The sequence below is a fragment of the Eublepharis macularius genome, chromosome 19 (genome assembly GCF_028583425.1).
Source record: "Eublepharis macularius isolate TG4126 chromosome 19, MPM_Emac_v1.0, whole genome shotgun sequence".
Taxonomy (NCBI): Eukaryota; Metazoa; Chordata; class Lepidosauria; order Squamata; family Eublepharidae; genus Eublepharis; species Eublepharis macularius.
Genome location: NC_072808.1, coordinates 19,485,374 through 19,500,673, shown reverse-complemented (window position 1 = coordinate 19,500,673; position 15,300 = coordinate 19,485,374). Strand labels below are relative to the sequence as shown.

General features: G+C 43.3%; 1 protein-coding gene across 1 annotated transcript; it reads left to right on the top strand.

The window, feature by feature from the left end:
* Nucleotides 1-4,105: 4,105 nt before the first annotated feature.
* Nucleotides 4,106-10,696, top strand: TNFSF9 (TNF superfamily member 9). Its single transcript, XM_055003871.1, has 3 exons — nt 4,106-4,273; nt 4,556-4,589; nt 9,689-10,696. The coding sequence occupies exons 1-3, from the start codon at nt 4,106-4,108 to the stop codon at nt 10,228-10,230; spliced, it is 744 nt and encodes a 247-aa protein (XP_054859846.1). The 3' UTR covers nt 10,231-10,696.
* Nucleotides 10,697-15,300: the final 4,604 nt, after the last annotated feature.

Genomic DNA, 15,300 nt, shown 5'->3' with positions numbered 1-15,300 from the left:
TTACCTTTTTTTTTACCCTCAGCTGCTAGCAATGTCACACTCTTTTGACCCACCCTTTACAAATTTTTTTCTTGATGCCTATGTGTGTGTTTTTCTACAAAGTGATGACATATATCACATTAACTGTAATCCACGGCAGCATATTTGGAAAATAAGCAAAGTAACTACAAAATAGAACACAATAGAATAGAACAGTCCATCCCTGACAAAAAGAGAGCCCTTGGACCAGATGACACTGGTGTCAGTTCCTGGCAGGGAGACCCCTCAGCCCCCCTCCAGTGAACACACATTGGTTCCAGTAGAAAAGCTTTATTTGGGATTCTTACAGTTCAGGTCTGAACTCCATCATGGAGCTTGGTGGAAGAGACAAGGCAAAGCAAATAAGCATTGATATACTTGATTTTCCCGCTCTCAAACCACTGTTAAGATTTTGGTGCGCAACTCTACATGCATCCTGTGAGAACCCTTCTAAGTTATGGCTAAATATTCAGTACACAGTATTATGTTCCCAGCATCTGGGCAAAGTAGCAAAGCTGGCATCTAGACACCCCAAGGTCATTTCTAAATAGGAGATGCATATTTTTGTGAGATAACACGAGAGGCCCAGTCTGGGTCTGGAAAAGTAACAATTACAATATGGAGAGAACATGGCTAAAGAGAGAATACAATCAGGTTAGCATTAAGGCATTGTAACTTCAGTATACTGTAGCATCAGTGACATAACAAACAAACAAACAACCACAGCATGCCTGTACATAGACATGACAACTGGCTTCCGTAAAATGGACCTTTTAAAACTCGCTGAGATGAATTGCTTGGATTACATGAAATGTCTTAGAGAAATGCTAAATAGCAGCATTATTACCAGATGTTTTGGAAGCCATGGTAGGATGGTCAAAAATGTGGGAGATACACACACAGAGATGCATACACATACATTAAAAAGTTTAAACTTTTGTTTCTGGCACACAAGGGGAAAACCCTGAAGAGTTTTATTTGTTGCTGAAGGGAGGCATTCTGTGACTGAAAATACTTAGTTTTGATTTTATGTTGCCAGAGAGCTCTGTTGTACTTCTGTGCAAAGACAATGGCAAATAAAGTATTTGTTTTCTTTGCAGAAAGCCAATTATATAATTTTATATATTTAGAGGTCTCAAAGGAACAAACCTTTTTCTTACACAAAATTTATATCTTATATACTAATAGCCAAGTGGCCCTGATCTCATACTTAAATCCAGAGATTGGAGACATGAACAAACAAGGCATATCTTTCTACACATCTGAAAAAAGCCACAGGTTTATAGAAAAATCTCAAAACCATTGGTGGTTAAAAAATGATAAAATGCCTGCAACTTTAACGAGATGCTCTCAGTGGCTGTTGCTAGGCAACCATAACAGTTCAGCCAGCCTTCCAGGCTTGGTTTCTGTCACTAAAAGCCTAGGGGAGGAGGCAGGTCCCCTTCCATGGCCCTTTTGGCCTTTGAGGAAAACTCATTGGGCCCAGCCTCAGAAGCAGCCACTAGATGACTTGATACCACAAGATTTAAATGATTCACCCAAGCCTGGCTGCTTTCTGCAATCCAACAATCCCACCACCCTCCGCAAGCCAATGTAGTGTAGTGTTTCAGGTGGGTAGCCATGTTGGTCTGCAGTAGAAGGACAAGATTCAGGTCCAGTAGCACCTTAGAGACCAACTAGATTTCCAGGTGACAAGCTTTTGAGAGTTGAAAGGAGCTGACTTTTGAAAACTCATACTCTGGAAATGAGCCAGTTTGGTGTAGTGTTTAAGAGTGGCAGGACTCTAATCTGGAGAACTGGGTTTGATTCCCCACTCCTCCACTTGAAGCCAGCTGGGTGACCTTGGGTCAGTCACAGTTTCTAGGAGCTCTCTCAGCCCCACCCACATCACAGGGTGTTTGTTGTGGGGATAACATACCTTGTAAACTGCTTTGTGTGGGCGTTGTTGCCCTGAAGGATGGTATATAAATAGAATGTTGTTATTATTATCTACTTGGGTCTGAGATGCTACTGTACTCGAATCTTGTAGTGTAATGTTTAGAGTTTCAGTGTAGGATCTGAGAGTCCTCAGTTTGAATCACCACTCTGCTGTGGAAGCTCATTTGGTGACAATAATATCCAGTCACACACTCTCAACCTAAGCACCTCTCACGGTTCTTGTGAGACGAGAATGATGTAAGCTGCTTTGGATTCCAATTGTGGAGAAAGGCAGCATATCAATGAAATAAATTAAGAAATATAGATGGTGATAAAAGGGGCTTTTAAAAGATACTCATTCACATGAGCTGACTTGCATAGCCCTGGCATTACTTTACATTAGTGAGAGCCAGGCCTGAATTCTGTGTGTTAGAAACACACATCCTGTTTTAAACGCATGCCGTCTTGTGTAGGAAAAATGTGGAAGTTGAAACTCCTACCTTCAAATCTCTCCTGTGCTGCTGGTGGTGGGGGAATACTGTCCTATGTTAATATCTCCATCCTGCAAATGGAGGTGGGAGGGCAAGCAACAGTGGTATGTGCAACAATCCTGCTGTGTAGTGCCAGCGTTGTTATCCGTTCATTGCCGACAGAGGCTTAGAGTGGCTTGCAACAACCTTGCAGTGTAGTCTGTAATATTATCCTCATATGGGGGGGGGCGGAGTTAAGTGGAGAGGAAGCATTTTATGACACAGACTGGGCCACAACTCCTTCCCTGTAGGCATTCCTTGTAGTTCATTCTAGTCCTTGGAGGTGCTGTCATGGAATTCCTTGGACAGAAGTGCTGCCGACAGTGTGTTAATGGTAAGATAAGGGCCCCCTCTCTTTCAATCCTCCCTCATAAGACCCCCCTCAAAGGATGCACAGGTTCTGGATTGTGAGAGACTGAGAAAAACCGAAGAAATTTGGGAGTGATCCTCCAGTTTCCTACGTGAATGGTTACAGAAGTCCCCGACCATAAGGAAACCTAAGGTGCCCTATGAGGAGCCGACAAGAACTTAGAAGAAAAAAGTTTCTGTTTCCAGCAGTGGCCAGTTAGCCACTTAAAGTTCACAACTGGCATAAAAGTAGGCACCTTCCTCTGTGCCATGCACCACAGAATCTGGTATTCTCAGGTATACAGCCTGTACACATCAGGATTTGAATCTGGGGGCATCTTAGAAAACAAGATTTTCAGGGTATAAGGTTTTGAGAATCAAAACTACCTTGTTGGTTTCTAAGGTGCCATTGGACTCAAATCCTGTTTATAGGCTCAGATTGTGTTGGTCTGCAGGAGAACACACACACACACATATACAATATATATATATATATATATATATATATACACACACACACACACACACACACACACACGTATATATAGATTTGTGTGTATGTATTTATATTTACAAACACACACACACATTTATATATATTTATTAATACAGGATAAGTCTACAGCTTAATGGAACCTCCATGTTTATAGGCTCCGTAGGTAGCTACGTTGGTCTGTAATATATATTTATGTATATACGTGTATGTGCATATGTATGTATGTATGTGTATATGTGTATCTATGCACGCGTGTTTTCCTCTCTTGACTTGGGCCTTCTCTTATATTTCAGGTATGTTTTATATACTGCAGAATCGAAGCCGGTGGCCGTCACCACCCCTTGGGTCCCAAACTGACCTATTCTGCGCGAAGAGGTCCTCTTGATCGCACCCGTCCTGCCAATGGACTTCACGCAGTTCGGCCCAAACACATCCTCACCCCCCCCCCCCCCAGCAGACTTTTCCCGGCGAGAAAACGAAAGCGAAGGGCCGCGGCCGGAGAGGAAGCGGCTCGGGGAGTCGCCGGGGGAGGCGAGCTGGGGAGCCGAAGCGCAACGGGCTTCCCCGGCGCCCGCCCGGCCCCTTTTCGGGGCTCGGCCAGGGCGCGCATTGAGCGCAGGGCGCCGCCGAGCGGAGGCCGGAGGCGGGCGGGGGCACCGGGGAAGTCCTGCGGCGCCCATGCGCCGAGCCGGCCCCGCCGGGAGGAAAGGGGGCGGCACGGGGCCGGCCCCGGACTCCGAGCGCGCCGCCTCCGGCCGCCTTAAACGGCGCCCGCGGCGCGCCTCGCCTCTCCGCCATGGAGCGCCCCGCGCCCGAGAAGAGCCGCCGCCGCCGCCTGTGGCGCGCCTCCGCCGCCGTCTACTGCGCGCTGGCGCTGCTGTCGTGCGCCCTGCTGGCCTGCCTGGCCGCGCTGGCCGCGCTGCAGTTGGCGCGGCCGCGGCAGTGGCCGCTTCCGCCGCCTCAGGTACGGCTGGGGGAGCGGGGAGTACGGCTGCCAACTGCAGGTCGTGAAATTCCTGGAGATTTGGGGGTGGAGGCTGGAGAGGGCAGGGCAGGGACCTTAGCAGGCTATAATGCCATACAGCCATTCTCTCCAGGGGAACTGATCTCTGTCTCCTGGAGACCAGTTGTGATTCTGGGAGATCTCCAGCCACCACCTGGAGGCTGGCAACCCTAGCAAGGAGGGATGGGTGCGCCTGTTCCCGGCTCGCCTCTCACGGTGCTTCCTTCTCTCCTGTCTTTGCAGAGCGGTGCCCGACTCGTCCTCAACGGTCCCAACAGTAAGTAGCACTTTTCTGGCACAGCCTTGAAATTGGGGAGGGGAGACGGGAAGAGGGCCTGACCTGGGCTGATTCCGCACACGTTGGATAATGCACTTCCAATCCTCTTTATAGATCATTTGGAACAGATTTTTTGTGTGCGGAACAAAAAATCCACCTCAAACGACTGATAAAGTGCATTATCCAATGTGTGCAGAATCAGCCCAGGGCTCGACATGTCCCTGGAGAGGAGGAACCAGCTCTCTGCTAGGAAAGCTGGAGTGGAGTCCAGTGGTGCCTTAGAGACCAGCAAACCCAGGGTGGTTTGGATCCAGTGCAGCAAACCCAGGGTGGTTTATCAGTGCAATCCTACGGTGAAATAGTAAAGAGTCCAGTAGCACCTTTAAGACTAACCAACTTTATTGTAGCATAAGCTTACAAGAAAAGAGCTGTGATTCTCGAAAGCTTATGCTACAGTAAAGTTGGTTAATCTTAAAGGTGCTACTGGACTCTGCTATTTTGCAACTACAGACTAACACGGCTAACTCCTCTGAATCTATCCTATGGTGAGTTACTCCAGTCTAAGTCCATTGACTTCAATCAGCTTAGATTGGACTAACTCTTCTTGAGTTGCACTGTAAGTATCTTAATTGTTGTGATCCACTCTGAGCCCACTTGCAGGGAGAGCGGACCATAAATTTAATTAATAAATAAACAAACAAACAAATAAATAGAATCATAGAGTTGGAAGGGGCCATACAGACCATCTAGTCCAACCCCCTGCCCAGTGCAGGATCAGCCTAAAGCATCTCTGACAAGTATTCATCCAGCCTTCTGCTGTTAGGCAGACTTGTAACTGGTTGACAGACTGCACCCAAAGAGTGCTTGTAAATGGTTCCTCATCCTCGTGGAGAGGAGCAGCAAGAGGGGTGCCTCAGGGATCTGCCCTGGGACCTTTTCTGTTCAACAACTTTATAAATGACTTGGATGAAGGAATAGAGGGAATGCTTATTAAACCTTCAAATGACACGAAATTGGGAGGGGTAGCATATACAGTAGAAGACAGAAGCAAGATTCAAGGTGATCTTGACAGGCTGGAAAGCTGGGCTGAAACTAACAAAATGAACTTTAACAAAGATAAATGTCAAGTTCTGCATTTAGGTAGGAAAAATCAAAGGCATCCTTATAGGAGGGGGAAGACTTGCCTTGGTCGTGCTTGTCGTACACGTGAAAAGGATCTGTGGGTCTTAGTAGACCTTATGCTGAATATGAGTCAGCAATGTGATGCTGTAGCTAAAAAGGCACATGTGAATTTAGGCTTTATCAACCAAAGTAGAGCGTCCAGATCACATGAAGTGATGATATCGCTTTACTCTGCTCTGGTTAGACCTCACTTGGAGTACTCTGTACAGTTTTGGGCAACACAGTTTAAGAAAGATTTTGACAAGCTGGAACAGAGAGCCAGTTTGGTGTAGTGTTTAAGAGCAGCAGGACTCTAATTTGGAGAGCCAGGTTTGGTTCCCCACTCCTCCGCTTGAAGGCAGCTGGGTGACCTTGGGTCAGTCACAGCTCTCTCAGGGCTCTCTCAGCCCCACCTACCTCACAGGGTCTGTTGTGGGGATAATAATAATATACATTGTTTATGGAAATGGTCTTGATATTAATATTGACTGTACTGATCTCACACTATGTAATCTGCCTTGAGTCTCAGTGAGAAAGGTGTCCAATCAATCAATCAATCAATCAATCAATCTTTTGTAAACTGCTCTGAGTGGCTGTTAAGTTGTCATGAAAGGCCGTATATAAATTGAATATTATTGTTGTTATTGACGTGTCCAAAGGAGGGCAATGAAGATGGTGAGGGGTCTGGAGAGGAAAGGCTGAAGGAGCTGGGCATGTTTAGCCTGGAGAGGAGGCGACTGTGAGGTGATATGACAGCCATCTTCAAAGTATTTGAAGGGCTGTCACATAGAGGATGGAGCGGAGTTGTTTTCTGTCACCCCAGAGGGTCAGACCAGAAACAGTGGGTTAAAATTAAAGCAAAGGAGTTTTTGGCTAACATTAGGAAGAACTTCCTGACAGAGCAGTCTCTCAGTGGAATAGGCTTGTCTGTTTGAGCTGCCCTTGAAGACTATCTGGAAGCTGCATTGAGTACAGAAGCGTTGACTGCAGTGGGTCATAGAGAAAATATCACTCCAGTCTTGTTCCTTCTACTGGCTCCCATTTTGTTTCTGGCTCCAATTCAAGATGCTTTTATTGACCTTTAAAGCCCTATAAGGCTCAGGACCAGCATAACGTGAGGACCGCCTTCTCCCATGTGAACATCTTAGGAAGCTTTGCTTTGGGCACCCCTGCCAGCTGAGCTTAGCGGGGTGGCAACCCAAGAAAGAGCCTTCTTGGTTGTGGCACAGGAACATTGAAACTCCGTCCCCAGGAACATTTGCTTGTCTCCTTCTGTCATTGTCTTCCACCAGTGGGTGAAGCCTTTTTTGTTTCATTTGGCATGGCTTGACTCAGTAAAGGAAGCCACGGCCTCCAGTTTGCTGACCTTGGCCTGGCATACATACAGGACCACCTCCCTCCCTATGTCCCTCCATGGTAGCTTCACTCATCTGAACAGGGTCTCCTGCAGGTGCTACCCTGCACATGGGCGAAATCAACAGCAGCCCATACACGGGCTTTCTCTGTGGTGGCCCCTAGCCTGCGGAACGGCCTGCTTGAGGAGGTCAGGAGAGCCCCCACTCTCCTAGCTTTCCGCAAATGATGCAAAACCGAATTATTCAAAAAGGCTTTTGTATTGTAGGGAGGGGCTCTCAGATGCTTTGCTAATGAGTTAAGGACCATAGACTTCATCTCTGTGTTGCCTTACATCCTATCTGTTGTCTTAAATATGTGCTTCTATGTGCTTCATGATATCTAATGTTGGCCCTAGAATTGCTTATGTTCTGTTTCAGCATTTGTTCAACTCTGTATTGGATTCTTACTAATGCTATGTCTTTGTAAACTTGTGTATAGTTATCCTATGGCGTTGTTTATGGAAATATCCTTGATACTGACTGTACCAATCTCACACTGTGTAATCTGCCTTCTCAGTGAGAAAGGCGGACTATAAATGACAAGTAAAAATAATAAATAAATATCTAAGCAAGTTTGTTAATGATAGGATGTTTTGGAGGTCTTTCATTCTTAGGGTTGCCATAAGTCCGCGGCGATGGCATATACACCCCCCCCAGTACACTTTTATTGGCCCTTCTCCTCGTTTGTGTTCTTGTTTTTGTCTATATGTTTTTATTCTCTTTATATATGCATTTAAAACTGTCTGTTTACACGTATGCTTACAATTACATTTTAATTACCTGTTGTTTATCACCTTGGGGGACCCTGTTTTGGGAGGAAAGGCAGGTGCATAAATATTTTAAATATATAAATAAGAAAGTAAGTGAAAGGACACGCTGGGGGACGCTGCCTGAGTCAAGAGCTAACCTTGATGCCATTATTAAAAAATCTGGTTTTTTGCGACATAGCCCTATCATGCATCCTAGTTATTGCACTGTTAAAGGATGTCTGTAGAAAAAGGGCGATGAGATAAAATTGATGGCATTGATTAAAAAAAAAATTAAAAATTGTTTTATATTTTTACACAACAAATAGCAACAAGAAGATAAAACAAAAAAACAAGGAAAGGACAAAAGATGGGGAAAGGGGGGGAGCTTCCATCCAATTTGGCTACAATTTAACATACATGCATTTAAATCCATTTCTGAATGATAATGAAAATGAAATCCAGCCCTCAAGTCAGAGTTGACTTATGGCGACCCCTGGTGGGGTTTTCATGGCAAGAGACTAACATTGCCTGTGTTTGCCATTGCCTGCCTCTGCAACCCTGGTCTTCATTGGAGGTCTTCCATCTAGTTACTAACCAAGGCTGACCTTGCTTAGCTTCTGAGATCTGATGAGATCAGGCTCACCTGGGCTATCCAAGTCAGGGGGATAATATCCTCTGATATAACTATTCAGTACCTTAGTCAAATTTCAGATAAGGGTCTCCATCCAAATAAAGGATGTTTTAAAAAGATCAATATTCTGGAAATTTCATTAAATACATTATGAAATTATTCCAGATTATCTTTAAATCGTCTTTCTTTTTTTCTCCCCTGAATTAATCTAATCTTCTTTGTTAATTTTTCAAGCACTGCTATATTTCTCAATTTGGCATGTCACTTATCCAAGGAGATGGCATTGCTTTGTAAGAGCCAAGGTACATTTTGTAGCAGAGAATCCTCTGTGACCACATTGTTGGGAAGTTTGGAGTGCACCTCTCAGGCTGCCTGGGTTTGTCCTTGGGGTACATTGCTTGGATTCCTAGAGAAGCAACCGCAAATTCATGTTGATCCTCCAGAATGACGGATAATGGCAGTCACTTGAAATATTTGTTGTTGGAGATAGCGCTGTGTATAGAGTATTTGGTTCGGGGAATGATTGATGCTTTCTCTGCTCTTAACAAAATTGTCCTTACGAAATGGGCCAAGAGGGCTAGCTTCCTGTCAGGCAAGGGGGAAGCCTGTACCCCCCAGCTTGTAATATCTGACCTGTAAAAGAAGAGAAACAAGGATATGAGGGCACTGGTTACCGCATGAAGTGACCACTTACCTGCTTGCCTTCACACAACAGTGTTGTCGGCTCGAAATCCTACTCCGGCGTCTCTGCAAAGGAAAAACACTGTTAAAGAGCAACCCTGATAGTGGATTATGGAACTTTGGGCCATATCTGGAGGTTTGTGAATATGTTTTTGCAGCTTTGATATTTGCTGTATTTATTATACCTCGATATCTATGCACTGTTTGGAAATATTGGAGGATCGTGTATAAATAGAGCTCGTTGATAGTTATTTATATGAATGTATGGATATTTTTGTATGAGGTATATTTATTCACTGAATGCACTTGTCACTTTCGTATAGTTGATGTGTCTCCCGTGTTTGGGGCTTTCCCCCTTCTTGTTGTGCTTGCTCCCAGAGGTGCCTCGTTGTTGGGGTTGCTGGGTTCAGATTCCTGCCGGTCCTGCAGCCTGAGTCGCTGTAGTCATGTTAACCAGCTCCCGATGTTCTTCTTTAACTGCAGAATCCATGAAGGAGGGGAAGCTGGAGTGGTATGCTGATAACAGAATGGACGGAGTGTTCCTTGGGCCAGGATTTGAATACAACCCCGCATCTCACACGCTGAAGATTAAGAACCGTGGGCTTTACTACATCTATGCCCAGCTGAGTGCTTTTCACCTCATTAAAAGGTTCTCTGAGGAGGAGGGAAACGCCACCCTTACCATCCACCATGTGACTGCCCAAGTTTCGGCCCCCATCCTGACCCTTCCCTTGCGCCTGTCTTCCCACCCAAATAAATCAATCGCTGCTTTCACAGCCGTCTCACCCTATCAGTTGGCAGGGGGCGATTTGCTTTATGTGACGCTAACAGTGAGCCACCCTGCAAAGGAGAATCAACGCAACTCTACCCAGTGGTATTTTGGTGACAATACTGTCTTTGGTCTCTCCCTGATCTCTGGCAATTGCAACTCGGAAGCAACTGGAATCAATGGCTGCTCTCCTGCTTCACTGGAAGTCGAGTGGATATTGAAAGATTTTTGTAAATTCTTTCAGAGCAATGTTTGAGAGGAAGCAATCGCCAGATCATTTCTCCAGGCCCCAAAGCACAGCGAACCTGGTTGGAGGACCATGTAAATTACAGTGTTGGTCTGAAACAGGACCAGAACTTCCATGCTACAGCTGATATTTATTTCCTGTTGAAAACGTTGGGTGTGAATTTCATGGTTCTGTGTAGGAGGTGGGCTGATGTCGCACAAAGGCATGAGTCACAGCTACGCGTAACTTCACTCAAGCAGAAGAGAAAACTGGACACTTTTTGACTGGCATGGTTTGGGCCTCTTCCTGTTGTCTCAGAGAGAGGGTGGATGTTGAAACTCTTCCCTCAGAACGTACCTTCACAATGAAGACTTGTATTCAGGGCTGCAGGCCTAATAAACTCATCTATCGAAATCTGCTGGATTTCCTTCTAGAAAATCCATTTACGATTGGGAGGCGTGCCTGGATTTTTTTAATGCATGCACAACATTATGCGGTTCTAGGCATACTTTGTTTTTTAATAGCCTGACAGTGTTAAATAAGCTGCTGAATTATTTTATGCTATGGTTTTTAATGCTGGATTTTAACAATTTTAAATGTGTTATGTTTTATTATATTTTATTTTGTAAGCCTCAGGCAGGTTCCATAGAGAGGCAACATAAATATTTTCTAGATAAATAAATAAAATCTAGATTTAGCATGTCTTTTAACATCATGGTGGCATTGATGAATTTAGTGGGATTCTCTTAGCATAGTTCCAGAGGAGTTAGCCGTGTTAGTCTGTAGTAGCAAAATGGCAAAGAGTCCAGTAGCACCTTTAAGACTAACCAACTTTACTGTAGCATAAGCTTTCGAGAACCACAGCTCTCTTCGTCAGATGCATCTGATGAAGAGAGCTGTGGTTCTCGAAAGCTTATGCTACAGTAAAGTTGGTTAGTCTTAAAGGTGCTACTGGACTCTTAGCGTAGTGACCCTGCTCCTCTCCCCCCCCCCCAGTTACTTAACATTCTACTACAGATCTGGCATCACGAGAGTTTCTGCTTTCAGGCTTAATTCGGCTTTATTGTATTTATAGTCCACCTTTATTGTTGAGACTCAAAGAAGATTCCAGGAGATAAAACAGTGCAACCAAACAGCATCAAACAGCCAAAGAAAAACGCAATGGGAATAGGATTACAGGGTTAAGGAGCGATGCGAACAACAAATTATTTCAGGCAAGATATGCTGTAAGCAATAAAGAACGTGGAAGCCAGTGATGCCTGCAATAATCATTGCAGTGAACTGCAGTCCTGTTTTAAGTGCTTTTCTGAGCTGTTCCATTCTGTGGTGGAAAGTGCCGTCAAGTCGCAGGCGACCTGTGGCAACCCTGAAGGGTTTTCAGGGCAAGAAATGTTTGCTATTGTGTAACAACCCTGGACATCCTTTTTTGCGGGCTCCCATCCAAAATGCTAATCTGGGCCAACCCTACTTAGTTTATGAGATCTGAGATACTGGGCTAGCCTGGACTCAGATCTTGTTCTTCTGTTGCAGACCAACATGACTGTTCATTGGAAGCTATTTTAATTGCTGTAAACCACTTTGAAAATCAATATCGACCAATACATAGAGCTGGAAGGGTTCCCAAGGGTCATCTAGTCCAGCCCCCTGCACAATGCAGGAAGTACCATTTTGTGGCATTGCAGTCTATTGTATAAAATCAACATTATGTCTTCCACATTGCCCAGTAAATGCTGTGATTTAATGTATGCGTCTTCTGGAGTTTGAGGATAGAAGTCCATTAAAACAGAATTTTACGAAAAGAATCTTGGAAGATACATTCATGTTAGAAGCATGATTCATTCACATATAAGCAAACTCTACATGTGCCATAGTCTTGTTCCTCTCCTCCCTTTCATGTGCATGGATGCACATGTACCAAAATGCACTCGATAGGAGGCTGATGCGCATCTACAGCATTCCCCTCCAGCCATCCCTCTCATCCAGTATAAGTTCCTCAAGTTCCAAGAGCAAGTATCGGGTACGAGAGAGGGCTGGATGAGGACTGAGAAGGTACATGTGGGGCAGGTGCACAGACGGGTACACCAGTGGGGAGAACCCTTCACTGCTTGTTTTGTATGCTGATGGCTACACCTGTGCAAGGAAAGGTGGTAGCTAGGATGCTGCTATTTTTAATATCTTTATATAATGCTTTTAATGTTTTATGATAATGTTTAATGAAATGTTTTAAATGTTTTTAATGCTGTTATCCGCCCTGAGCCTGCTTGCGGGGAGGGCGGAATATAAATATGATAAAATAAATAAATAAAAATAAATAAATAATTCCTGGTCCGATTCCGATTCATTTGGTATCCTTTGATTCTATCTTTTTCTCCAAGAAAAACACTGCGAGTTTCCTAATTGTGTGTGAAGTTCCCTTGTGGCTGGCTGGTTGAGTACAGACTTTCTGTCTTTTATGTCTTTGTATGCAGGATGTAGTTCTTGTCACTGCCTGACCTGACATGTTGCACTATTGACTTCCCTTCCATTTTTTAATTCACATTGGGAAGACCAATTTCATCCACCATAGTTCCATTCTCTGTATTAATTATGCCTCCTAACTGGGTATAATCCGCAATATTTTAACAAACACATTCCTATTCTCTCCGCTCTCTCTCTCTCTCTCTCTCTCGCTTTCTCAGTCCATTAAGCCAACTGCTTCTCTACAACTTGAAACGTACCGTTATTTGGCATTACTATTTATTTTCTCTTCAGCCAGTTTATATAATTACATAATTATGTATATAATTACGATGATATCATTTCCAACTGTCAGAGCTCCCCCCGCCAAGTCATACAGGGATATTGCCCCAGTCTGATAAATGATCCCCCAAACATGTTTTTAATCCAAGAATTTGTGTCAGTAGTCCTGCTCACATGTTACAGTTAATGCACTTTCAGCCTGCATGTACATGTGCCAACCTTTTTGTAAGAAACAGCCAATGCATGTTCAATTTGCTGATGAAACCAACGGAGACCAGTTCATGGATAATCATACGTCTAGCTGTATATGTGTGTTGAATATAACATGAAAAGTACTCAACTAACATAGAAAGAAAAATCAAAACTTTATAGTACAGATTGTACATGCATTCACTGTAACTTGTGAACAGGACTCGTATCTCCTAGTTTCCACGTATGCATACATAAAGAGACTTTATTTTTTTAAAAAAGGCTATGTTACAATGCCCTTATTTAGATATATAGTGCATCCATGTTTGGAATATTGACTAAGCTTACAAAAAAAGATCACAACAATGTGGCAAGCTTTGTGAGACAATGAAATATGTGTGGTTTCTGTAAAAAATGTTGATTCTGGTATTGTCAAAATGGTGCTGGATGGTCCAGTGGAGTTCGGTTTGGTGTAGTGGTTAAGAGCGGCAGGACTCTAATCCGGAGAACCAGGTTTGATTCCCCACTCCTCTGCTTGAAGCCAGCAGGGTGGCCTTGGGTCAGTCACAGCTTCTCGGAGCTCTCTCAGCCCCACCCACATCACAAGGTGATTGTTGTGAGGATAATAATAACACACTTTGTAAATTGCTCTGAGTGGACATTAAATTGTCCTGAAGGGCAGTATATAAATCAAATGTTATTTCAAGCAAGGACATGACGATTTACTAGAACACATTGAAATTAAGGTTTCTTCCAGAGGAAAACAAAATTTGTCAGGAAGATCTAAAATTATAGGTAGAAAGTTCAAATTAAACAAGAGATTACTGAATTCAGATGGTCTTAAACAGAGAAAATGAATCTCTTTGGAATGAAGTAGCAGAAAATGAGTATCACATCACCCTTAACAGAATTGCCATCCTAAAGCAAAGAGAAGAGCTGTCAGATGGTATAATTATTAAAGAAAAGTTAAGGACATGTCTGCAGATTTAAATTGTAGCCATTCTTTTGATATTGTAAATAGAGTTGTGAAAACCTGAGCAGGAAACAAGGGGGGCACTCCCCCCCACCCCAGAAGATTTTTTCAATTTTTCCTATGGAAAATTTGCAGTACTAAAAAAAAACCTAATTTGTTTAGGCTAATTAAAAAGCAAGGGTTTTCACACTGAAAATATATAGCTTAAGAAAGTCTGAGGGCATTTTCAATCCTTCCAATGGAAAAAAATTGGAAATTTGAGGTGCCCTGGAAAAAAAAATTCTATACATATACACTTGCAAGATTTTTTCTTTACATATGCTATAATGTGTTTAATGATAATATATTATCAAGAGTTCAGTGTTTTCAGTGTTATAAACTTGAGCTTAATATCCAAACATGCTGGCAATCTTTCCTTTTATGAGAGAGTTTCTGTCGAAATAATACACTTACTTTTGTTTACTGCAGAATTTGTTTGTGACTTCAAACTTTTATTTCTTCCTACCTCTCAAATGGCAAGACATAAAGATACACGTGCTATGGTAGCATAGGGTGTGGCAGTTTGCAACGCTTTCTCAAGAACTGGGAATACTTGCCATTTTTCGTATAGAAAACAAAAATATTTATATTTTTAATTCCATAAATCTACCAAATAGTGCAATTGTATGTGATAATTAGAGATGAGCACGAACCGGGAAAATGCCGAACCATGCGGTTCTTGGTTCAACACGTTTCACCAACCACGAACTTTCACAAACTTTCACTGATTCACAAACCAGTTCATCTACAGAACCTACTAGGGGAGAGGTGATCCTGGATTTGGTCCTCAGTAATGCTGAAGACCTGGTGAGAGATGTAAATGTGATTGCACCACTTGGGAACAGTGACCATAATGTTATTGAGTACAACATATGTATAAATAGGAAATTGCCAAATAAGACCAACACAGCCATGTTTAACTTCAAAAGGGGTAACTTTTCTGAGATGAGGGGGTACGTGAAGAAGAAACTGAAAGGGAAAGTAAAAAAGGTCAAAACACTTGGGGAATCTTGGAGACTATTTAAAACTACAATCCTGGAAGCTCAAATTAAATACATACCGCTGGTTAGGAAAGGCACAAATAGGTTTAGGAAAAGGCCAGCATGGTTAACAAGCAATGTAATAGAAGCTGTAAAAGGTAAAAAGGATTCTTTTAGGCA